The 25,798-nt window shown below is 44.9% G+C and overlaps 1 protein-coding gene across 14 annotated transcripts in view; it reads left to right on the top strand.

Moving 5' to 3' along the window:
- The window catches only part of CRACR2A (calcium release activated channel regulator 2A), a 156,300-nt gene that overhangs the window by 56,508 nt on the left and 73,994 nt on the right, over nt 1-25,798 (top strand). For 13 of the 14 annotated variants that reach the window (XR_007517111.1, XM_049882226.1, XM_049882227.1 and 10 more), the window contains 4 exons: nt 4,923-5,173; nt 15,551-15,662; nt 16,827-17,010; nt 21,603-21,749. Coding sequence is in view for 13 of the 14 variants with exons in the window: in XM_049882226.1 (XP_049738183.1) it covers nt 4,958-5,173; nt 15,551-15,662; nt 16,827-17,010; nt 21,603-21,749 (659 nt within the window). In the remaining variant the exon portion in view is untranslated. Of the gene's footprint in view, nt 1-4,922; nt 5,174-15,550; nt 15,663-15,874; nt 16,054-16,826; nt 17,011-21,602; nt 21,750-25,798 lie in introns of those variants that run through there. The other variant, XM_049882228.1, reaches the window with a different exon arrangement.

Genomic DNA, 25,798 nt, shown 5'->3' with positions numbered 1-25,798 from the left:
TCTTTCTTTCTCTCTCTCTTTCTTTTTCTTCCTTTCCCTCCCTCCCTCCCTCCCTCCCTTCCTTCCTTCCTTTCTTCCTTCGCCCCCTCTCTCTCTCTTTCTTTTTTACCTCTTGCACTGGCTAAAATCTCTAACACATGTTGAACAGAAGTAGTGCAAATGGGCATTCTTGTCTTTTTCTTGATCAAAGAAGGAAAGGGTTTGGTCTTTCGCCGTTGAGTGTGATGTTATCTGTTAATATTTTGTAGATGCACTTTTTCAGGTTGAGTAAATTCCTTTCTAAGTTTGCTGAGAAGTATTTATCAGGAGCGAATTTTGGATTCTGTAAAGTACTTTTTCTGCATCTGTAGAGATGACCTTAAGATTTGCCTTTTTTTGATTTTATTAATATGATGAATTACATTATTGATTTTCAAATATTAAACCGTACTTGCACACCTGGGATAAACCCTTCTTGTTCAGGATACATTACCCTCTTTGTATATGTTGTTGGATTGAATTTACTAAAATTTTGTGAAGAATTTTTACATCTATGTCCATGAGGGATATTGGTCTGTAGTTTTCTTTTCTTGACCAGTTTTGGTATAAGGGTAATGCTGAGCTCATAGAGTATGTTAGGAAATATTTCCTTCTCATCAATTTTCTGGAAAAGTTTTATAGAATTAGTATAGTTCTTTAGATATTTGGTAAAATTCATTAGTGTAGCCATCTGGGCCTTGAGTTTTCTTTGTAGGAACTTTTTATCTATCAGTTCAATTTCTTTAATGATATTGGGCTATTCACATTGTCTCTTTCTTCTTGAGTGAGCTTCGATATTTAGTGTCTTTCAAGGAATTTGTCCATTTCATATAAATTATCACATTTATGGGTGTCTTAGTTATCTCATGCTGCTATAACAGAAATACTACAAGTGGATGGCTTTAACAAAGAGAAATTTTTTTTTCTCACAGTCTAGTAGGCTAGAAGTTTGAATTCAAGGTGCCAGCTCCAGGGGAAAGCTTTCCCTCTCTGTCGGCTCTGAAGGAAGGTCCTTGTCATCAGTCTTCCCCGATTGAGGAGCTTCTCAGCGCAGAGACGCCAAGTCCAAAGGACCTGCTGTTCTCCTGGCTCTTTTTTCTTGGTGGTATAAAGCCCCCATGTTTCTCTGCTTGTTTCTTTTATATTTCAAAAGAGATTGACTTAAAACACAACCTAATCTTGTAGATTGAGTCTTGCCTCATTAAGGTAACCGCTGCTAATCCCACCTCATTAACATCATAGAGGTAGGATTTACAACACTTAGGAAAATCACATCAGGTGACAAAATGGTGGACAATCACATGATACTGGGAATAATGGCCTAGCCAAGTTGACACATATTTTTTGGGGAAACAATTCAATCCATGACAATGGCCATAAAGCTGTTTCCTTATTATCCTTTTTTAATGTCTGTAGAGCTTATAATGATGTCATCTTTCACATTACTAAGATTGTAATTTGTGTCTTCTTTTTTTCTCAATCAGTCTTGCTAGAGGTTGATCTACTTTATTGATCTTCTCAAAGAACAAGCTTTTGGTTTCATTGATTTTCTCTATTGTTTTTCTGTTTTCTATTTCATTAACCTCTGCTTTGATCTTTATTATTTCTTTTTTCTCCTTATTTTTGGTTTAATTTGATCTTTTTTTTCCCCCCTAGTGGAAGTTGAGGTCATTGATTTGAGAACTTTCTCTTTTTCTAATGTATGTGTTTAGTTCTATAAATTTTTCCCTGAGTACTGCTTTAGCGGTACCCCACAAATTTTGATCTATTATGCTTTTCTTTTTTAAATAATATTTTATTGAATTTTTGAGAAAGTTTACACAGCAAGTTATGTTCTCATTTGACAATATCTGCACAGATTGTTCATTGACACTAGTTACATTTATAACAATGTGTCAGCGTTCTCATTAGTTGTGTTCTGTTTGTTCTATTTCCAGTATTCTTGTTTCCCAGCACCTTTATCTTATGGTCTTTGCCTTTGAGTAATCACTAGTTCAGAATACCTTTTGAATTCCCTCTTCATTTCTTCTTTGACCCATGGATTATTTAGAAATATGTTATTTGGTTTCCAAGTATTTAGGAATTTTGCAGAGGTCTTTCTGTTATTGGTTCCTAATATAATTCCACTGTGGTCAGAGTACATACTGTGCATGACTTGAATCCTTCTACATTTGTTGAGACTTGTTTTATAACCCAGAATATGGACTGTTTTGGTAAATATTACATGTGTACTTAGAAAGAAAGTATACTGAGCTGTTGTTGGGTGGAATGGTCTACAAATGTTAATTAGATCAACTTAGTTGATATGTTATTCAAATCTGCTATATCTTTACTCCTTTTCTATCTACTTGTTTTATTAATTATTGAAAGAGACATTGAAATTTTTTAATATAATTGTGGATTTGTCTATTTCTTCTTGCAGTTCTTTCAGTTTTGCTTCATAAATTTGAAGCTTTATTATTAAGTATATAAATATTTAAGATTGTTATATCCTCTTGAGGAATTGCCCTCTTTATCATTATGAAATGACTTCATCCCCATTAATATTCCTTGTACTAGAATCTGCTTTGTCTAGTATTAACATGCAGCTTTCTATTGACTCAATGTTAACCTAGTATATCTTTTTCCAACTGTTTGCCTTTAACCTACTTGTGCCTTTATATATAAAGCACATCTTTTGTAGGCAGCGTATGAGGGTTTCCTCACCTTAGGGAGTCTGCCAGGCTTTGCCTGGATTTCCCTCCCTGTGCCATGGCCTAAAAACTCTAGGCAATAAGGTGGGACAAACATGGGGCTCATTTTTTTTGCTTCCTGTCTCTTAGGAACAGGGCTGGGACTAGGATGAGGCAAATGAGGATGCAAAATTTGAGAAGGCAATCACTCTCAGGTGCATGATCTTGAGAGTGAATGCTGTCTTAAATTTTTCTCTGTGGGCACCTCACTCTTAAGAAGGTACTCACTCTCAGGGTCATGCAAGTACAGGGTTCACCATCACTACCACTTGCCGTAAAGTTGACTCCGACTCATGCCCTCCCCATGTTAGAGTAGAACTGCACTCCATGGGGTTTTCAGTGGTTGATTTTTTCAGAAGTAGATCTCCAGGCCTTTCTTCAGAAGTGCCTCTGAGTAGATTCAACCTTTTTGCTAGTAGCCAAGTACTTAACTGTTTGTGCCACCCAGGGACTCCTAAGTACAGGGTTAGCACCTGAAAATAAGTGTCTCCTTAAACCTTGCACCTTAGAGGCCTCACACAGTTAGTGCTTGTCTCAGCCCTGAATGAGGATCGCTATCCTTTGTTATATGATGTCCAGTGTCTTGAAAACCATTTAAAAATATGTATTTTGTCTAGATTTTTTTTTGTTGTTTCCACTGGGAAGGCAAATCTGATCCCTATTACTCTATATTTTCTGGAAGTAGTAGTCTAGACCTCTTCTTTATAAGATTAAAAAATCTCATATGTAGAGCAGTCTAAGTGAAATACAAATGTTTCCAGGTCTCCCTGAAAATAATTCAGCAAAATGTTAGTCTTCCCTCATTCAACAATCAGTCAGTGGGCACCTATTATGTACTCTGTCCTGGGCTAGGAACTGGGGTTAAAATCAAAGACGGTATGGTACCTGTCTGCTAGTTGTTTTATAGCTGGCTTTTTTTTAGAGCTGTTAGGTTGGCTCTTTCATACTATGCTTCACCTGTGACATGGGCCACTTTGTAGGCAGAGAACTAGAGACAGTCACACTTGAGAAATCATCTGCACTAATTCACAGGCCCAGACTGGCTCAGAGGTTCTTGAGCTCACATAGCTAGTCAGTAGCAGGTGATTGCTATGTAGTCTATTTTGAGGGATATGGAGGAGGGAACCAGTCCAAAATATCTCCCCCACTGCTAGTTACTATGACTGACACCCCACCATTAGAGGCTTATTCATTAAGAGCATAGACTACATCTTATTCATGTTTGAATTTCACAGCGTTAGCTCAGAGTCTGCTACATGGTAATCAATAAATGAGAGAGAGAACGAGGGAGAGGGAGAGGGAGAGAGAGAGAAAAAAAGAAGGAAGAAAGGGAAGGAGGAAGGGAGGGATGGAGGGAGAGAAAGAAAGAAAACAAGAAGGAAGGAAGGAAGGGAAGGAAGGAATCTCCACCCTTCGCAACCCTAAGGAGTCAAGATAGTAAGGGATTAAGATCAAATACAAGTTAGTTGAGCTGGGATTTAAGTCTCAGCTTTTGCGGTAACTTGCTGCGTAGCCTTGGGCAAGTCACTGAGCCTCTCTGGGCCTGTTTCCTCATTGGTAACATACAGATAATAAAATTTATATCAGAGGAATGGTATTAAATTAGAAAATGTTTGTAGAGAGCATAGCATGGTGCCGGCCCCTAAGGGAAAAAAAAAAATAGTTGCCGCTGGGTGGATTCCAACTCATGGCAACCACGTGTGCGTCAGGGTAGAGCTGTGCTCCACAGGGTTTTCAATGGCTGATTTTTCATAAGTAGATCACCAGACCTTTTTTCCAAGGTATTTCTGGGTGGATTCAAACCTCCAACCTTTTGGTTAGCAGCCAAGAACAATACCATTTGCATGACCCAGGGACTCCCGACCTCTAAGGATACACACAAAAAATGGCAACTGGCATATCAGGATATGTGTTGTTATTGTTTGTTTAAATTCAGAGTCATCATTTTTAGGCCTCTTCCACCCCATATCCTTTCAACCTAGACGTGTCTGTGTTCTTTCATGGCGCATCTTCTCCTTGTCCTGAGCTTCTGATAATTAAAGAGGTGGTTTCTAAGAGATGTCAGGCATACTGGTGAGTGGCTTTGTGCTGCACTCCCGTCCCCTCTCATACCTTTTCAGCCTCACTGCATCCCCACCATGCCCACTTCTCTCTTCCATCTCCCATGTTCAGGTTCTGAAAACACTTGAAGAAACTGATAAATCTGGATGGCTACCCCCAACCAGAGGATGGGCTCCAGACCCCAGAGCCCTGGTCAGGGGCCAAAGGGGAGCGAGGCTGGCCTGGGTCCCCTGGACAGCCTGGAGTGGAAGGAGCCCCAGAAGCAGACACCAAGCCGACTGGCCATGCTGAAGAAGGCACAGGAATTCTTCCAGACCTGTGACGCAGAGGGCAAGGGCTTCATTGCCAGGAGAGATATGCAGGTAAAAGGAGCCCTACTGGGCTGCCCATCTGGAGTACCAAATGGCTTGGGTTTCCCTATCTCGGGTTAGGGTTTAGAGGTGATATCTTTAACAGAAAAAAAGTGGCATAAATTTTAACCCAGAAGGAGGTATCATTCCCAACTCTACTTGGAGCCAGATTTGCTGGGTTTATCCTTTTTTCTGGCCTTTGCCTACTGTCAAACTCAGGGGTTTTTATCCCCTCACTGACTCAGAAATGCCCCAGGATTGTGGAAACAGTGATAGTAGCATTATACCGACTTGTTACTTTGTAATGTGGTTCTGGGCTATGGTGAAGTCATTCCTGCAAGGTGCTGTGTGTGCCTTAGAAGTAAGAACAGTGTCGGGCCCTCACTGGGTGCAGCAACCTGGGAGAAAGACATGTCTAGAGGTCGTCTTACCTGCCTCTCGCCCTCAAACCCAATCACATTTAACTGCTTCTTAACCATGTCCAGAGAAAGAGGGAGAGATCGCAGCACCTCAGTGCACACACCGTTGTCTGGGGCAGGGGTTGGCGAACTTTTTCTGTAAAAGACCAGAAAATGAGTATCTTAGGCTTTGCAGACCATCTGGCCTCTGTTGCAACTGTATTCGTCTCTGTTGTTGTAGCGTAAAAGCAGCCATAGGTAATATATAAATGGGTGAATATGGCTGTGTTCCAATAAAACTTTATTTATGGACTCTAAAATTTGAATTTCCTGTCATTTTCACACATCACCAAATATTACTCTTCTTTTGATATTTTTTTCAACCATTTAAAAATGTAAAAATGCTTTTTAGCTCCCTGGCTATACAAAAAGAAGCAGCGAGCTGGATTTAGTCGTGGGATGTAGTTTGCCCACGCCCCCCCCCCGCCAGTCTAGTGCCTTTCCACTTTTCTTTCCACTTTTAGTGTCGAAAAATTCTTCTCAAAGTCTCTGTGTGGTGTAAATGGTTTGTGCTCAGCTGGTAACCAAAACCCACCTGGTGGCACTGGGGAAGAACCAGTCCTGGTGATCTGCTTCCATTAAGATTAGAGCCAAGAAAACCCTGTGGAGCAGTTGCACTGTGTAACAGATGGAGACTCTTAAGTCACAAATCAACAACAAAAACAAAATCAACAACAACAAGAAAGTGTTTCCCAGTGTCTTATGTTTTATGCTACAGTCATGATTTCACCCAAATGTGAAATCCGTAATGTGAGTAAATAAAATGCAGTCTCCACCAGAGCACTATGAAAGCAACTCTTTTCCCCCAAACTTTTCATCACTCACATCATCAAGAGCATATCTGGAAGGGATGCGTACCTGTGGTGTTCGGAGGAAGACCTGCCATAGTCACGTTTTTTGTTTTTATTTTTAAGGTCTAGGTTTTTAGAGTATGCTAAAGTTGAGCTATGAAATTGAAACCCCAACTAGTATGGTTGCCATCTCTGCTTACACATGTGAGCTGCAAGACTTGGAGGCTGAGAAATGAGTCTTGAGACCTGGGTGAAAGGCTGCTGCTTTCTCTCCCTCACCCCACGGAACGGTGTTTTCCTGTCTCTCTTAGAGCTTCTCTGCCACCTGATGGTTGAAGGAATTGAAGAAAAAGACCTGGGGAGCAGCGCCAGCTCAGCCTGCAAGTGGGCTCAGCTCATGCTTGTTTAAGTACACCTAACCTGTTGCAGTCAAGTCAATTCTGACTCACAGCCACCCTGTAGGGCAGAGTAGAACTTCCGCATAGGGTTTCCAAGGAGCAGCTGGTGGATTCGAAATGCTGACCTTTTGGTTAGTAGCCATAGCCAGTGTGCCACCAGGGCTCCTTAAGTACACCTACTCCTCGCTTACCGACTATCTTGTTATCAGATATTTTACATCTATGACAACAGTAAAAAATCTACTGTCTGACTCTTTTGCACATTAATGATGTACACCTGGCAGTAACCCTTTCATAACCAGTGGGATATATAACACCCACCTACATTTACTGCCTCTCAGGTCCAAAGGGCCATATATGTCCCATATAATATTTTGTGATCTGAAGTGACCGTCCTCCATTTTTGCCTAATGCTGATTTTCACTTAACGACCGTGTCTTTGGAACCTAACCGTGTCAATATGTGAGGAGTGGGTATAATTGATCCCCAATAAACTTCTGTCACCAAAACTCATTCACAAAGTCCCACTTCACATGGAAGGCCAGATTGGGTGTGTTTTGAGGAAACCTTTGACAGTACCCTCCCCCCCCGACCCACCCCATGAACTTTACAGGTCTCTGGTAGTGAAGGGTGGTGGTGGTGGTTTTAATGGCATATGTGACTTGGTTATCACCTCTAGAAACAAAGAAAAGGGAATTAACATTTATTGAGGGCCAACTGTGGGCCACATGCACTGTGCAACTAAGCACTTTATATATATTCTGATAAACCCTCATTTAACCCCACTCTTTAATAAAGGGAGGAAGAAGCATAGTAAATTTGAACTGTAGAGTATAAAATTTTTTTTTAATTGTTTTTGATTTGAACTGTGGTGGCAAAGTGGTTAAGAGCTCAGGCTGCTAACCAAAAGGTCTTCAGCTCATATCCACCAGCTGCTCCTTGGAAACCCTATGGGACACTTCTACCTTGTCCTATAGGGTCCTGAGTCAGAATTGACTCGGGCACACCACAGCAACAACAACATAGTCAGAAACTTCAAGACCCAGAGATACCAGTTCAGCTACAGTCCTCAGCCCTCCTCCCTCATCTCTCCCTCCTGATCCAGGTGGAAGGAAAAGGGACTTAACAACCCACCACACAGTTATGGTGCCTCCATGGCATTTGTTTCTGCCACCCAATTTTCTAAAGTTTTTGTGTGCTTGTGGACAATGAAGCACTGAAAACTTTGACTTCTCCAGGCTCAGAAAATGCTGTCAGGTGAGAGAAGGAAGTATGTCATTTGAGCTCCTGGCCACTTTCACTGGTCACACCTGGAGGAAGATGGGCTGGGGAGAGATACATAAAGAAGAAAAATGAGCCTCTCCTAGTCAATTCTGGGTTCTCCATGGAAAGCCCACATGCTCTGTGGTGTGCCTGGGCAGATCCTGTAGGTGTCTGCTTGTTCGTTTATCACTCCCACACTTAGCTCGTTTGCATGTGTAGTCACCGCCCCTGGGTTGGTGTCCTGTTCCTTGGTGGCCACGGCCGCTGCCACCTTTTACAGTTCTGGCTCCCAGCACAGCCTCGTGGGAACTAGGAGGGAAAGAGCTCAGACAGCACACACAAATTCGGCAACCAGGAAAGACCCTTTAAAGTAGATACTGGCTCTCAGAAAGGTGAGGCTATGGTCAAATGGGCGGGAGAACACAGGAGGCTGGAGGAGCCTGGTGGAGAAACAGAATTGAAAGAAAAGTGCCAGGAGCTCGTGACCCTTTCGAAAAAGGGATGAGAGCATTAAGCTCCTCTCCCAGGGCTTTTTTTTCTTCCCCTTTATTTAAAAAATAATTTTTTTAATCCATCCGCAGAGGGTGAGATTGGCTTCCCAAGCATCCCATAGTGGAAGGAGAGTGTCACCAGCCAGCCCACCCTGATATAGCAGGGACGACAGAAGGAAAGGAATAGGGTCCAGAAGTTTCTTTTCATTTGGGTTCCCTGGAGAGACATGGGGGGAACTCAGGAGGAACCCACAGTGGGCTGCACTGAGGGTCAGGTGCAAGCTGGCATGTGCTCGGGCTCCAAGAACAGACGTCTGTTACAGGGGCAGCAGTGATGGGCACTGGCCTGTGTAGACAGCATCTAGACAGTGATTTGGAGAGTCCTCGGCCTCACCGAGGGCCGCTCAGATCAGATCCCACACCACCCTGTACAGTGAATCTCTATGGGTTCCATAGCAGCCACTCCAGGCAGAATCAGGGAAGATACTGCTTTGCAGAACTGAGTTTGAGGCTGGACCCTGGAGAAGCAGAGACTAAGGGCTGAGGGCTCGAGTAAAGGCCTGTTCTACCTCAGAAGGAAAGAAGGACATGAGAAGGCCAGGGCGGAGAGGGCACAAAGGAACTCTTTCAGCTGTGAGAGGGAGGTGGGGACAGGATGGGCAGGAAGTCTCTGAAAAAACCTGTTGTTGTTAGGTGCACTCTCCAGGCTTTCTCCGCAGAGCTGCTTGGTAGGTTTGAACCACAACCTTTTGGGTAGCAGCTGAGCACTTAACTTTCACACCACCAGGGCTCCTGACCAGGCCAGACCAGACCTATTGCCATGGAGTCAATTCTGACTCATAAGGACCCTATAGGATGGAGTAGACTGCTCTATAGGGTTTTCTAGGTTGTAATCTTTACGGAAGCAGACTGCCACATCTTTCTCCCACAGAGAGGCTGGTGAGTTCAAACCGCTGACTTTTTGCTTGGCAGCCGAGCACTTAACCACTGCACCACCAGGCTCCTTCCAGGGCTCCTAGAGCCTCACCGACCCCGAGTCTTAGTTATCCAGTGCTGCTATAACAGAAATACCACAAGTGGATGGCTTTAACAAAGACAAATTTATTTCTTCACAGTAAAGTAGGCTAGAAGTCCAAATTCAGGGTGCCAGCTCCAGGGGAAGGCTTTCTGTCTCAGACAGCTCTGGAGGAAAGTCCTTGTCATTAACCTTTCCCTGGACTAGGAGCTTCTCTACACAGGAACCCCAGGTCTAAAGGATACGCTCTGCTCCTGGTACTGCTTTCTTGATGGTATGAGCTCCCCCATCTCTCCCTCATTTCTCTCTTTTATATCTCAAGAGATTGCCTCAATGCACAATCCAGTCTTGTAGATTTGAGTCCTGCCTCACTAACACAACTGCCACCCATCCCCCCTCATTAACATTATAGAGGCAAGACTTACAACACATAGGAAAATCACATCAGATGATAAAATGGTAGATAATCACCAAATACTGGGAATCATGGTCCAGCCAAATTGATACACATATTTTGGGGGGTACACAATTCAATCCATGACACCCACCCCAAGTACCTCCAGATCATGTCTGGGATTCCTGGCTTAGTCAAGCTGTTGAGAATTATTTAGGTCAGGGTGTGGGTAGTTTTGTAAATAAAGTTTTATTGAAACACAGCCATACTCACTCACTTGTTGTCTGTGGCTGCTTTCACCTACAGCAGCAGAGTTGAGTAGTTGTAACTGAGACTGTATGGCCACAAGCCTATCTGACTCTTTACAGAAAAATTTAGCCGACCCCTGATTTAGGTTAATAAGAAGACTTTTTGGTAAATTGACTCAGGTTTTTAACCCTAAATCTGCAGTTTCCTAGCTATGGGAATTTGTATCTCTTAACCCTTCCAGGCCACATAGTTCCTCCCCTGTGAATTTTTACCTCCCTGCATTAGAGGAGAATTAGATGTGCTTATGCCTGTGGAGCACTTAGCCCTGAAACTGGGATTGAAATCTTTCCGTAAATGCACTTCTGTGGGGGTCCTGCAGTCTGTCAATCCAGTCCCTGGTGTCCTCCACACTGATTTCAAGTGAGTCATCTGCCCTGCCTCAGAGATAAAGAAGGGGCATTTCTGCAGAAAAGGGCACCTTCCACTGGTATCAGCTGGTGGCTATTCTTGTTTGTGTCCAATCTATATCAGTGAGGGCTATTTTGCCACCTACGGGACGTTAAGCAATATCTGAAGACTTTTTTTTTTTAATTTAAACAACTGAAGAGGAGGATGCTACCGCATCTAGTGGGTGAAGGCCGAGGATACTGCTAAGTATCCTATAACGCAGAGATGGCAACCCACCTCCCCTAACAAAAAAGCTCTCTGTTCCCAGACGTCGGTAGTACAGAGGTTGAGAAACCCTGGTCTACACCAGTCAATGGGCCGAGGCGGGCACATCAAGGCACAAAGCAGAATAAAGGTAGATCCTGCCTTCCTGGGCCTCACACTCTCATCTTTAAGATATTTGACATAGCTGAGCCATAGCACAGGGAAGGGAGTGGTTGGTGCTGGAAAAGAGGTCTCAGCAGAATGGTGTGGAACCCCCAAAAGGAGGGAGAGTTTGATTCCGGCTGTAAAGTGTATCTCTTCTGGTTCTCACTGTCTGTCTTTTGTGTGTGTGTGTGTGTATGTGTGTGGTAAAATATATATATCATAAAATTTTCTCCTTTAGACATTTTTAAGCACACAACTCAGTGGCATTAATTATATTCACAATGCTTTGCAACCACCACCACTATTTATTTCCAAAATGTTTTCATCACCCCAAACAGAAACTCTGTACCCATTAAGCAATAAGTCCTCGTTCCTCTCCTCTCCCCAGCCTCTGGCAACCACACATCTACTTTTGGTCTCTGTGCATTTGCCTCTTCTAGATATTTCATATAAGTGGAGTCATAAATATTTATCCTTTTATGTTTGGCTTATTTCACCTAGCATATCTGGTTTTCTCTTTAATGAGAGTCTCACTTAAGCATGTTTGAAGCTGTGTAGCCATTTGCTTTAAATGACGTGAGGCATATTACTGGGCTGATGACCAGGAAGGTAAAGGAGTCTGGCTGGAGTGTAGCAAAAGACGCCATTTTTCAATGGCTCTGGAGCCTGAGCTCTCAGTGTCGCTGCTGCAGGGTTGCCTCCTGTTCCAGGTGCTGGAAGATCCCCAGCTCATAAGACCCAGCCGAGAATCAGCAGTTGTGCTGGTCAGGAGCTGGGTGCGTGAGGTCTAGACTGGAGCTCCGTAGATAGTTCAGAATCCCTTGGGATTATCCCCAGTCACTCGATCACTTATTCATTCCTTTGACAAGTATCTAAATACTTCAGGTCTGCCAGCATTGGGCTAGGTCCTGGGGTCAAAATAGCGAATAACAACAAATGGGTTCCCTATCCTCAGAGAGTTTCCAGGCTACAGAGGGAGTCAGACGTTCATCAACCAATCGCATCCATCAGTATGACCAGTTGCCATGGAGTAGATTCGGACTCATGTCGACCCCACAAGTGTCAGAGTAGAACTGTGTTCCGTAGGGTTTTCAATGGCTGATTCTTCAGAAGTAGATCACCGGGCCTTTCTTCCAAGGTACCTCTGGATGGACTCAAACCTCCAATTTTTTATTTAGCAGCCGAGCACGTTAACTGTTTGCACCATCCAGGGGCTCCATCTATCGGTACAGAAATGCAAACTGAGATAAGACTTATGAATGACAGAAAGGCAGTTTTGGGAACACGTATAACCTGACCTAACTTGGGGGTTTCAGGAGGCTTCACCGAGGAAGTGAAGCCTCAGCTTAAGGTGAAGAAGCGGGTGGAGGGAGGCAGGTGCTTAAAGGAGCTACGGGGTTCTAAAGAGCTGCTTGGGCCATGGGCGGTATAAATAGGTGAGCTGACTTCCTCCCGTTTCTCTTTTCTTCCCTGCCTGCCCTTCCAGATGGGTCAGAATGCTAAGGGCAAAACAGGGCCTTTGGAATGCTAGTTCTTAGTAGAATAGTCAAGAGAGACTTTGGCCTTGGTTCTGATGGAGGTAGTGGTGGTAGGTGGGTAGATGGGAGAGACAATGAAGGTTAGGTAATTATAGAATGAATACATTGGAGAACCCTTAGACTATAGCTGAAGTCTTGGATGGGCTTCTTTCTCCTATCTCTGCTCTTTTGAGAGCCTCACAGACATATCCGTGGAGTGAACAGTCTGCTCCCTCCCCGCCCCCCAGTCCTGCTTACCTCACTTAGTTAAAAATGTAGACAGCACCAGGTAGCCAGGGAACAGTCGGTTTTCCATAGCTCTGCAGGTCCTGAGGAGAAAGATAAATAAGAGCTCATTATGGTTATTAAGATTAAAGAAGGTCCAATAAAGAAAGGTTAAAGAATCTGGCATGGTGTACCTCGCAGAGAAGGCTGAAGAAGCACTAAGTATTAATTTGCCAAGAGTGAAGAGTAAGAATTACTTGGAGGATATAATATCACTTTCTCCAAATTCGCTGACAACAGAAAGACGAAACTGGCTTGAGATGCAGGCAAAATGGCAGAAGGGTTGGGATTGTGATCAGAACGGTTAGATTCAGGAATGGTGCCTGAGGTGGGGTTGTGAAATAGCCTTTTCTGGTTCACACTAACCATAGTACCCATGTCTCTGCGGTGATTTGGGAGAAAGAAAAAACAGTATTTCTACTCACCTTGGGAATCTCCTTCCAGCCCATCTCTAGCTCCAGCAAGTATGAGAGATCACATTTTAGCAGTCCTCGTTAGAGGGTGAGGAGTTCTTGGGTGGCGCAAACAGATGCTGGGTTGATACTCTGAACCCACCCAGAGGCACCTCGGAAGAAAAGCCTGGAATATGCTTCTGAAAGGTCACAGCCTTTAAACCCTATGGAGCACAGTTCTACTCTGAAACACATGGGGTCGCCATGCGTTGGCATGGGCTCCACAGCAACTGACAGGCTGAGGGTGGGGTGAGAGGAAGGCTTGTCCTGGGATCATAAAGTCCTGGAATCTGTGTAGGACAGGAGCTGAGGTTTTTACCCAACCTCAATAGGGTGCCTTTTCTTCCAAACGAAGTTAATAAACTTCTTACTTGCAAAATTGATTCCCTCCTCACCCCCCATTCTCTTTCTGTGGCTTTTAAGACGTCTGGTTTATGGATTGTTGATAAGACGAGGATCCTGCTGTATGCTCAGCAGAAGCACTCCTAGAATCTTTGCACATTCTCGCGCTCTTCTTCCCATTTTTAAAACCCCATTCATATTTAATTTAATTCATGCGAATGGCTGCCTCATCATCTTATCTTCCTACTTTGTGATGCATCATAGTCTCCCTTATGCACGCACCTGCCAAATTAAACTTTATGGCTTATCAGCTAGAAGATTGCCATAGGATCATGCCAAATGTCCTTACAAGTTACATTATGGCCTTCCACACTTGCCAGCTCGTTTTTATTGTTCAGATGCATATATACCTTCCTTCCACCAAGCCCTGTGTTTATGGTCTTCAGCTGTCAGTCACTTCCACAAGGAAATTTTGTGCAGGGCCTTCCCTTACCCCATGGGTAACTGGGAGGAAGGGAGAAGGTCAGCAGGAATATAATGAACTCCCTTGGGAAGTCCTCATTTGGAAACTTAGATTATTAGGGTATAAGAGGAAACTCACTCCAGCTTTGCAAATTAGCCTTGCCCAGGGGTCATTGCACATCTGGCAGAAGGCCAGAGGGACAGTAAACACCTCATTCACTTTGCTACTCATCCCAGCAGTTGCTTCCCTCCTCTTCCCACCTGTGAGGTCCTAGTCAGCCCAGGATACATGTCCATTGTTTTATCTATGACCTCCTCAGACCACTGTGTCCCAAACCAAAACCAAACCCACTGCCATTGAGTCGATTCCGACTCATAGCGACCCTATAGGACAGAGTAGAACTGCCCCATAGAGTTTCCAAGGAGCGCCTGGTGGATTTGAGCTGCTGACCTCTTGGTTGGCAGCCGTAACACTTAACCACTATGTCACCAGGGTTTCCGTTGTGTCCAGTCCCCCTTTAAAGCACAGATACCCTAGGGAAGGTTGACACCTGAAGCGGAAGGCAGCTATCACCTTAAAAAACCAAGAGCCAAAGCTGTTGCTGTCGAGTCAATTCCAATTCATAATGACCCTATAGGGCAAAGTAGAACTGCCTCATAGGACTTTCTAGGCTGTAATCTTTATGGCGGGCCTTGGTGGTACAGTGGTTAATATTTGGCTGCTAACCAAAAGGGTCAGCATTTCGAATCTACCAGCTGCTCCTTGGAAACCCTACGGGGCAGTTCTACTCTGTCCTATAGGGTGGCTATGAGTCGGAATCAACTTAGGGGCAATGGGTTTGGTTTCTTGGTTTTGGGAGCAGATTGCTACGTCTTTTCTCCCATGGAGTGGCTAGTGGGTTCAAACCGCCAGCCTTTCAGTTAGCAGCCAAGCATTTAACCATTGCTCCATCAGGACACCTTATCCACAGATATAGGGATTAGAATTTATAATATATTTTTTGGGGGGGGGACACAGTGCAAGCTGTAACATTGGGGCAGATAATTTAACCTCATGCCTCACCTGTAAAATGGGGATAAAAATGCCAACCTCAAAATGTTGTCATAAGTATTAAATGCAAATATGTCTGTATATAGTATGTTTTTTTTATAGTATGTATATATATGTAATATGTTTACATATCTGTATGTATGTATCTATCTATCCATGCATGCATAGACACACACACCTCTAGCAGATTGCCTAGCCCATTAGTAGGCACCCAATAAATGGTAGATGTTCTAATATTCAAACAAGGAAAAGGGTGGTGAAGCAGTTAGGATGCAGAGGCTTGCTCCTGGCTTTTGGTAGGAGTCATCCCAACTCTTGGCATTTTTTGGCAGAAGGCTCTAGGATCCAGGACATCCCCCCCATGATCATCAGAGTGTTAACCAGTGCAGTCTGGATTGTTTTCAGAGGCTCCATAAGGAGTTGCCACTCAGCCTGGAGGAGCTGGAGGATGTGTTTGATGCCCTGGATGCTGATGGCAATGGCTTTCTGACCCCAGAGGAGTTTACTACTGGATTTAGTAAGTTCTGATGGATGCTGGGGACCCAGGATTATGGGTCTACACAAATCTGTGTAAGGTACATCCCTGCCCCCTCCAGATCTAGGGGACCACGTAGTCTGAGCTTTCCCTGCCCCCTTTCAGAGATCCAGAGCCAGAAGTTTTTAAGCTATGGATTATTTGGGTCTCTTTTCACATGTCCAGCTCATCTGCTTATATCTCCTCTCCCTTAGTGTCCATACACTGTCAGTGCCCAATCTCCTCCCACCAGAGAATGGTAAAGAGAATGAAGGGGAGCTCTGTTGGAAGGCTTGGGGGAGCTGAGCTGAGATTTCAAGCCTCTCCTTTTCGGCGTGAAACCAGTAGACAACAAAGTATGATGACTAGATGGATCGTTCCATCCTGCGTCTGGGTGAGCCTTCCAGCTTGAGGGATACCAACTACCAGAGGAATTTCTAGAGGGTTTAAATAGATTAGTCATTCTCAAGGTAACCAGAAAGAAGAAGAACTGATATCCATGAACGTATCAAAATGGACCAGGTATTGAGCAGAGCAGATACTGACCAGATAAATCAACAGGCAAATCTTGCCATGCATCTGCCTCACGCACAGTGCTGTATAGGCTACTTAGATGTATCTGACGCCTTCCCTGACTTTCAGAAGCTTATCATTGACCTGGAAGGATAAGACAGATTGCTGTAATACTGAACAGTACAAGCAGGGAAAAAGTATACACCAAACTGTTGAGTGCCTTGAAATGGGAAGGGCAGCAGCAGTGATGTTGATGGTGGTGATGACTAGGATGATAATATGGACCATAGGCAGTCAGGCTGCTGGAGGATAGTGGAGGGAAAGGTCTTGTTGCTTACAGAAGATATTGCTAAGAAGGGGGGTTCTGAACCAGACTTTAAAGAATTGAGAACCTCAGGGGTGCTGTTAATAGCTGTCATGCATTCTGCCTTTCCCAGGTCCCAGCCTCTCTTGAAGAATGCTCATGGAAGTGGGAAAGACTGGGGGCTAGACACGAAATCCAAAACATTGTGTCCAATAATCTTGTGCTATAGGGGGTTTTGTTTTTTCTTCTCTCAGATGAACCAACCTCAGATGATTCCTAGCAACTGAGGAAGCCAAGCTCTTCCTGAATGTGTATTGCCTAATTCATATCCTTGTGATATATATCCCCAGGTCACTTCTTCTTCAGCCAGAGTAACACAAGTCAGGAAGATGCAGGTGAACAGGTGGCCCAGCTCCAGGAAGAGAAGGTGTATCAGTCCAGAGGGGAAGAGGATCTGGGTGACATGGACAAAGATGAGGAAGCTCAGTTCCAGATGCTGATGGACAGACTTGGAGCCCAAAAGGTTTTGGAAGAGTAAGTTGTGACAGTGATTTGGGGAATGGAGTCTAGGAGGAGCCTCTTCATCTCTCCTGTTCAGCATACAGACATCGTTAAGCACTCAGCTCTGGTCCTCAGCTCGGCCCTTCCAGCTCAGTAGCCTGGCTTCACCCTGCCATTTGCAATGCGTCCTGCGTTTGCAATGACTGTCGGTGTTCCATGGTCAAGGGGCTCTGCTTCTGCTTTGTACATTTTTTTCATGGGAAACACTCCTGTCTCCTGCCCCCACCCTCTACTCTCTTCACTCCCTGTTGTACATGATCTTTACCATCCTTGGCTCCGCCTTGCTCCCTAAGGGGTAATTGTACATCGGAGGTCTGTGGCATGCCCCAAGGGTTTTTCAGGGAGCTTTGCCCAAGGCTCCCTAACGCCATCAGCTCTACAGCATTTTCACCTCCCTTGGAGCCAACTATGTGTCTCTGGGGCCACAGTGCGTCCCTGCCACTCCCGCCCAAAGATTTCTCCAAAAAATCCTTTGAAATATGGAGACACATAGAACTAAGGCCTGAACATTAATTTAAAAAAGGTTTTGTGGTAACTAATGGAAATTAGACAGTGGGTCTGAAAACCATGTAATACCCTCTGTTCTCTTTTCCCATTGCCTTTTTCTTTTTTTTCATTTTTGGGTCTGTAGGTCTTGGGTGAGGAGCCCTGATGGCGTAGCAGCTAAGTGCTCGGCTGCTAACCAAAAGGTGGGCAGCTTGTACCCAACAGTGACTCCATAGGAGAAAAGACCTGGCAACCTGCTCCCGTAAAGATTATCGCCTAGGAAACCCTCTGGGGCAGTTCTACCCTGTCACATTGGGTTGCTATGAGTCGTCATCAACTGGGCAGCGTACAACAATATGCTAGGTGGGATCCCTAGGTGGTACAAATGGCTAACACATTTCAGCTGCTGACAGAAAGGCTGGAGGTGTGAGTCCACCCAGAGGCACCTCTGAAGAAGGGCCTGGTGATCTACTTTTGAAAAATCAGCTATTGAAAACCCTATGGAGCACAGTTCTACTTTGACTCACATGGGGCTGCCATGAGTCAGAGGTGACTCGACAGCAGCTGATTTTGGTTAAGCCTTGGGTTGTGTGTGTGTTTCATGTGGGGTGGAGTTGGCCTAGTGACTGGAGCTAAGAAAGAGAAGGGACTGTAATGGGTAATGATAAAAAGGAAGCAAATCGAGAAGGTGCCTACAATGACATGCAGGTCAAAGAAAGCATCTGCAGCTCTGTGAATCTTAACAAACGATTTGGTGGACTGTGTCGGCATTAAAAAACACTAGCAAAGTCTGTGCCAGGCAAAAAAAAAAAGAAGGGGACAAAAGCCTAGAAGAGACCCCTCTGGGAGGCTTTGGACAGGAGGTGAAGCTTGATAGCAGCAGCAGCAGCTCTGATGCAAGCCTGGGTCATCAGAGGGTGGAGTTGGGCAGTGTGGGGGTGCAGGTGAGGGCTCAGGTGAGTCAGACACGCCTGACTCATTTTCAAGAGACCAGAGCATAGTGACCACTTCCAGTAACCCCTTGAAGCCTCCTTCTGGACAAGGGGGAAGGAGAGAGCAGAGCAGGTGAGCCAAGGCGCTATTATTGAAAGAAAGGTGCCTCTCCACCCACCCCTCCCTTCCGTGGCAGCCATATTCCTGGTGGGCTCTCAAATCTGAGCTTACCAGATGTTAATTTGAGGACCAGTGTCAAACTCGTACGGATGCCTGAGGCAAAATGAGATATCCTGGACAAGAAAGGGCTCTGGGGAGGTTTCAAGAGTGGTCTATAAAAATAAATGTGCAGAATATGGTGACCAGCGATTTCCCTCCTCATTGAAGTTAGAGCACAAAGGAAATGGGCTTAAGTTGCAGCATGAGGGAAACACTCATGACCATGGGACCCAGACCAGGAAATAGAAGAGACTGAGAAGACTTCTGAGGTCTTTAAAGATTTCTCTCACCAAAATGGTTTGTGTATGGTCTTGGAGGCAGTGAGATGGATTGATTGACCCTCCAGAATGCCTCCCAGCCCTGTCTTCCTATATTATTCCCTGAGGGACACCCTCAGTGTGGTCCAGAAGTGATACACTGGGCACTAAGTTTTCCAGGTGCTCTAATTGACTGAGTGATTTGACCAAATTTAGTGGACCTTGCCTTATTTTTCATCAAGGGTCAAAAGGCTTATTGCTCCTCTGCAATCTGAGATGAGGTGATGCGGTCATGATTAAGTGGTTCAAAGAGCTTTGGGAGAGAGTCAGATAGCCTGCAAATCTCAGGGAGTGCTTTAGCCCCATGGACTAATAGGAACTTGGCAAATGTGAATAGACAGACCTAGGCTGGCAAGGTGGACCTTGATTTTATAATGAATTTACTTCCTCAGGGGAGCAATCTGTCACAGTGATGGGGGAGTCACTGTGCTGTCTCTCTGAGACCCTTTTAAATCTGAACCCTTTGTGTTATCTACATTTTACCTTATACAATAAAGTGGATACCCTGTGTGGGAAAAATGGAACTTATTCTGGGGAACAGAGAGGCTTCTTACTTCCTGTTCTCTTGTTTCCCAGATTCCCTCATATCATCTAGTACAGGGCTTGGTTTACAAGTATTGGTTGGTTGACTGGATGGGTGGATGGGTGGATGGATGGATGGTCTAGGTGAATAGGTGAATTTTTGGATGGGATTTGGGAAAGAAAGGATAGAAGGATGGAACAAGAGAAGGAAAGAGGGAGGGAGGGAGCAGGGAGGATTGGATAGATGGTCAGATAACTAACCAGAGTTGGGTTCAATCCAGGTGGGTTCATTTCCGGGTGGGTTTCTTCTCCACTGGGTGCAGAGACTACCTCTGTGTCCAAAGGCCATTGCTAACATGGCATTATCAGATATCACTTCTGAGGGAAGTATCTCAAATATAGTGCTTGTTGCACAGGCACAAAAGATTTTGTTCTTTATTCTGAGAGTTCCTGTCCTAGCTATGCTCAGATCATACTGGTTTTGGAATTCGGTGGGATGCAAATCAGATTTATCTGTGACTTGATGGTTGGCTGTAGATTTTTGAGCTTTTCTAGAAGGGATAACAGGATGCATGGTGTGTGCTTCATCCTGGCCCCTTTCCTTGATGACTAATGTTGTGACCACTGTGGCCTCATGTGTCCCTGTTGCTGTACCCCAACCATGTGTGCCCCGGTATGCTTGTCTCTGGGGCTTGTTTCTTGCATGTCATGCTGTGTCGTTGCCTCTCTGCCTGACTCTCTGCTTGTCCTTCCGTGTATGCACATGCATCTTTCAGACTTGCTCCATCCTTTCCTCTCAGCTGTCAGTCATCCCCTTTGCCACCAGGCCCCAGTGGAGTGCTGCATAGTCTCTTCCACTCCCCGCAGTGACAGTTGCTTTCTGCCATCCATCAGCTAGCACGTCTTTACCTCTCAGTGGTGATGACCATCATTACTGGGGGTGACACACTCTCTCCATTAGCTCCACAAAACTTATCCTTGCATGCTTGAGGCTCCCTTCCTCCACTCTTCTCCCTGGCACTTTGAGATGCTCCTGAGCATGTCACCGTGCATCCTTGGTACCAGTGGCCCCATCATGAAAGACACCAGAGAACTGGTGCAGTAGAGAATGGTGGTTACATCATGGAAGAGATTGTGCAGCACCCCTCTGGGGCCTGGTGGCAACGGGAATGACTGACATGTGAGAGGAAAGGATGGAGCAAGTGTGAAAGACGTATGTGGTTACAGACCACTCTGAGTTTGACTCCTGACTCCATCATTTACCAGCTGAATGGTTTCAGAGAGCTCACTTCCCCTCTCTTCATTTCTGTTTCCTCATTAAAAAAAAAAATCCATTGCCATCAAGTCAATTCCAACTCATAGCAACCCTATAGGACAGAGTAGAACTGTCCCATAGTTGCCAAGGAGTGCCTGGTGGATTCGAACTGCCGACCTTTTGGTTAGCAGCTGTAACGCTTAATCACTATGCCATCAGGGTTTCTGTTTCCTCGTACGGGGGGTGGTAAAAGCACCTAGCTCATAGGGTTACTATGAAGATTAAATGAGCTAATATGTACAAAGTGCTTAGCATACAGTAAGCATTCAATAAATGCTAGCCATTGTCATGATGGCATTGATGGTTGAGTGGTAGAATTCTCACCTTCCATGTGGAAGACCTGGGTTCGATTCCCAGCCAATGCACCTCTTGTGCAGCAACCACCCATCTGTCAGTGGAGGCTTGTGTGTTGCTATGATGCTGAACAGGTTTCAGCAGACTTTCAGACTAAGGGGGACTAGGAAGAAAGGCCTGGTGATCTACTTCCAAAAATCAGCCAATGAAAACCCTGTGGCTCATGATGGTCCAGTCCACAACCAATCATAAGGAGGGTGCAGGGCAAGTGGCATTTTGCTCCATTATGCATGGGGTCACCATGAGTCCGGGGTGACTCAACAGCAACTAACAATAACAAATCGTCATGACGGTGATGATGGATGGGAGTGATAATATTGTTGATCCTGTCAATTTCACTTTCGGGAAATTTTATGTTTCCCATAAAGCCTTTCCCTCATTCCCACATTCCCACACCAGCATCCCTTCTTCCCTTGCAGTGAAAACGATGTCAAGCAACTCTGGCTGCAGCTGAAGAAGGATGAACCTCACTTACTGTCCAACTTTGAAGATTTCTTGACCAGGATCTTTTCCCAGCTCCAAGAAGCCCATGAGGAGAAGAACGAACTGGAAAGCGCCCTGAAAAAGTGGGTACCCAGCCTCAACCTCTCTTTGTACGTATGTGTGAAAAATAGCAATACAAAGCATGGCTTCTCTTACATCTTCCACTGAAACATTCCATGATGTCTCCATAGGCTGGGCCCTAGGACTGTGATAATATTTTTTAAGCCTTCATTCACATTTATTAACTACTAGCCATATGCTAGACACTATTCTAAATACTGTATTTACACTAGCTCATCTAATTTTCACAACTCTTTGAAGTAGGCACTATTTTACAGATGAGGCACTCAAGGCATTGAAAGGTTAAGTAACTTGCCCCAGATTATACAGTTTGTAAGTGGCAGAGCCAGGATTCAGAGTGAGACAGTCTGGCAAACTGCAACTGGGAGGTATACTACTATCCCCATCTCTGGGGAGTAAGGCCCTAGCATGTTGGGCCTATCCCCCAACCCTGGATCAGCCTTGCTTTGCCTTAGGTGGGGTTTCTGTAAGGTGGTTCATAGCTGAATGTCCCCCCTCCTGGCTGCTCTCTTCCATCATAGTTGCTTCCTTCTTTGTCCCCAGCTCTCTCCAGGTACTTAGTGATTTCTAGGACTCCTCTTTCCCTGGAGGAGACAGGACAGACAAGGTAAACAACAACACCTGAAGAAACTTCTGAAGAACTGATCCAGAGTCAGTACCTGCTCACTTATCAAAAATGCAGGGCAAGTCTAATAGGCACTGATCCCCTTGTGAGAATGAATGTGCCATTAGGGGCACTGTGCTTGTTCATTTAGCATACATTTACAGCAATGAGCTGTCTTTTTGTGAAACATGGAATTAGATATGGTGCAACTTAGGTCAGTCCTTTCAGGATAACCCTGAAGGTGAGGCTAAAACACAGAGCTGGTTTTGGGCAGAGCTTGGAAGCACATGGAGGTGGTCCTCCCTCCCATGCCACCGCCATTCAGTCTTATCCATGTCCACAGATTTTTTCATATTCAATTCCATGGCTACAGTATTCCACAGACCACTCGCCCCCCTGTTCAGATGCTTCCCAGCAAAGCTCTGTGGTGCCCCAGCAATGCCTCCTGGGTGTTTCAAAGTTTACACTGAAATGGTCTTAGAGAAAGCACACAAACCCCTAGTTTAAAAAGAATTGATCACCGTGTGTCTTACTGTGTAGATCGTTTGACTCCACATCCCTCTGAACTCCAGCCCTTTTTCATTTTGTGCCTCCTCCATGTTAACTCTAAAAACACTCATTGGTGATCACTGGGTATACATTGTGTTGTTATTAGGTACTGTCAAGTCAATTCTAACTCACAGTGACCCCATGTGACAGAGTAGAGCTGCCCATAGGGTTTTCTTGGCTGCAGTCTTCATGGAAATGGATCGCCAAGTCTTTCTCCTGCAGAGCATCTGAGTGGGTTTGAACTGCCAACCTGTCAGTTAGCAGCTGAGCACTTAACCATTGCACCAGCAGGTCTCCTTTGGGTATACACAGGCCTAGAAAAAAGGGCCTTGAGGATCCTGCATTATGGGGAAGTTAAGGCCAAACAGTGCCGGAGAAAGCATAGTTTGACTAAAGGAGTGTTAAGAGTGTTGAGTTGTTGTTGTGTATCCTTGAGTTGATTCCAACTCATAGCAACCCTATATGACAATTAGAATTGCCCCAAGGGTGTTCTTCTTGTTGTTGTTGTTAGGTGCCGTTGAGTTGGTTCCTACTCATAGCGACCCTATGCACAACAGAACAAAACACTGCCCGGTCCTGAGCCATCCTTACGATCGTCGTTATGCTTGAGCTCATTGTTGCAGCCACTGTGTCAATCCACCTCACTGAGGGTCTTCCTCTTTTCCGCTGACCCTGTACTCTGCCAAGCATGATGTCCTTCTCCAGGGACTGATCCAGGAACTTTGCTCTTCAACACTTTAAAGAGGTCCTTTGCAGCAGATTTACCCAATGCAATGCGTCTTTTGATTTCTTGACTGCTGCTTCCATGGCTGTTCTAGGGGAGAGGAATTTCCAATGCTTGAGAACAGAGGGTTGAATCAAACCAAATCAAACCCGTTGCCATTGAGTCACATCTTTCTCTCACGGAGCAGCTGGTGGATTGGAACCACTGACCTTTTAGTTAGCAGCCGAGCACTTAACACTGCACCACCAGGTCTCCTTTTACCTGAGTGGTATACCTCTGGAGCCTTGGTGATGCAGTGGTTAAGAATTTGGCTGTTAACCAAAAGGTTGGCGGTTCAAATCCACCAGCTGCTCCTTGGAAACCCTACGGGGCAGTTCTACTGTGTCCTATAGTGTTGTTATGAGTCAGAGTCGACTTGATGGCATGGGGTTGGCTTTTTTTTTTTTTTGGTTTAGTATACCTCTGTGTACCCTTTAGCTGATTAAGCTGTGGAGTCAGACAGAACCAAGATTCAAACTTGGTTCTGCCATTTACTAGCTGTGTGGTTTAGACAAACTACTCAACCACTCCAAGTCTCAGCTTTCTTAACTACAAAATAGGGTAAAGAATATCTACCTAACAGAGTTATTGCTGTAAAGATTAAATCTCACAATGCAGGCAAGTATTTAGAACAATGCCATTGTTGTTGTTAGGTGCCCTCAAATCAGTTCCAACTGATAGTGACCCTGTGTACAATGGAACGAAGCACTGCCTGGTCCTGCGCCATCCTCACAGTTGTTATTATGCCTGAGCCCATTGTGGCAGCCACTGTGTTAGTCCATCTCATTGAGGGTCTTCCTCTTTTTTGATGACCCTCTACTTTACCAAACATGATGTCCTTCTCCAGGGACTGGTCCCTCCTGATAGCATGTCCAAAGTATGTGAGACATAGTCTCGCCATCCTTGCTTCTAAGGAGCATTCTGGTTGTACTTCTTCCAAGACAGATTTGTTCAGTCTTTTGGCAGTCCATGGTATATTCAGTATTCATCACCAACACTGCAATTCAAAGGTGTCAATGCTTCTTCAGTCTTCCTTATATGTAGTCCAGCTTTCACATGCATACAAGGCGATTGGAAACACCATGGCTTGGCCCAGGCTCATATTAGTCTTCAAGGTGGCTCTTTGCTTTTTAACACTTTAAAGAGGTCTTTTGCAGCAGATTCGCTCAATGCAATGCGTTGTCAGATTTCTTGGCTACTGCTTTCATGAGCGTTGTGTATATGAATAAAATGAAATCCTTGGCCACTTCAATCTTTTCTCCATTTATCATGATGTTGCTTATTGGTCCAGTTGTGAGGATTCGATTACAGTTAAAATAATTTATATTATTATTGTTTTAAATAAGTATGTTCATTGGTCTGAGAGAATTTGTGTGGCCGAAGTGGAGAGTTTAAGCCTTGATATAATTAAATGTGAAGTTTAAGGATCCCTTTATCCTTCCCGACAACATGGGGTAGAGCCGTTCTACTCAATGTGTGGTCTGTGAACCAACAGCGTTGGCATCACCTGGAAACTTGCTAGGAATACAGACTCTCAGGCCTCACCCCAGGCCTGCTGAATCTGCACTTTAACAAGATGTATCATGGCTTCCTGTGCAGATCTTGAGAAGTTGAGGGTGGCGAATCAGAAGACCTGTGTTCAAGTCATGCATGGTTCTGCAACCAGGTAGCCCTGTGACCTTGCTCAAGTTACTTGACCTCTCCGAGCCTTGGTTTTCTCATCTACAAAATAAGGGGGCCAGATTAGTTTATGTCCCTCACCCTGTGCTCACTCCTCAGCCTCAGCGTTGCTTGCCTGGAGGAGCCCAAGAAGTCAGGTGGCACCTTCCAGAGAGGAGGGTATTCTTCTGACCTCTAAGGAGGGTAATCACAGCCTGGGTGTTGAACTCTTATCCAGGAGTGGTAGAAAACCTTCTCTGTAGGATGCTTCTCTGCTGGTCTCCTGTTCTTTGGGGAGAGAGGAGTGCTTCTCACTTGCTGAAGAGCCTCTTAGCCCTGATGTCCATCTGCAAGGAGCCTCTATCAATGCTTTCGCACTAATTTAGTGATTACTTAAAAAAGTCTCGAGATGAAAGTCAAGGCCACTCTTGGCTGCTTGTGCAAAACTAGCTCAGCCAAAGGTTCCCAGCCCTTCT

This window comes from Elephas maximus, chromosome 4 (genome assembly GCF_024166365.1).
Source record: "Elephas maximus indicus isolate mEleMax1 chromosome 4, mEleMax1 primary haplotype, whole genome shotgun sequence".
Classification (NCBI taxonomy): domain Eukaryota; kingdom Metazoa; phylum Chordata; class Mammalia; order Proboscidea; family Elephantidae; genus Elephas; species Elephas maximus.
This window is presented reverse-complemented; position numbering and strand designations above follow the sequence as displayed.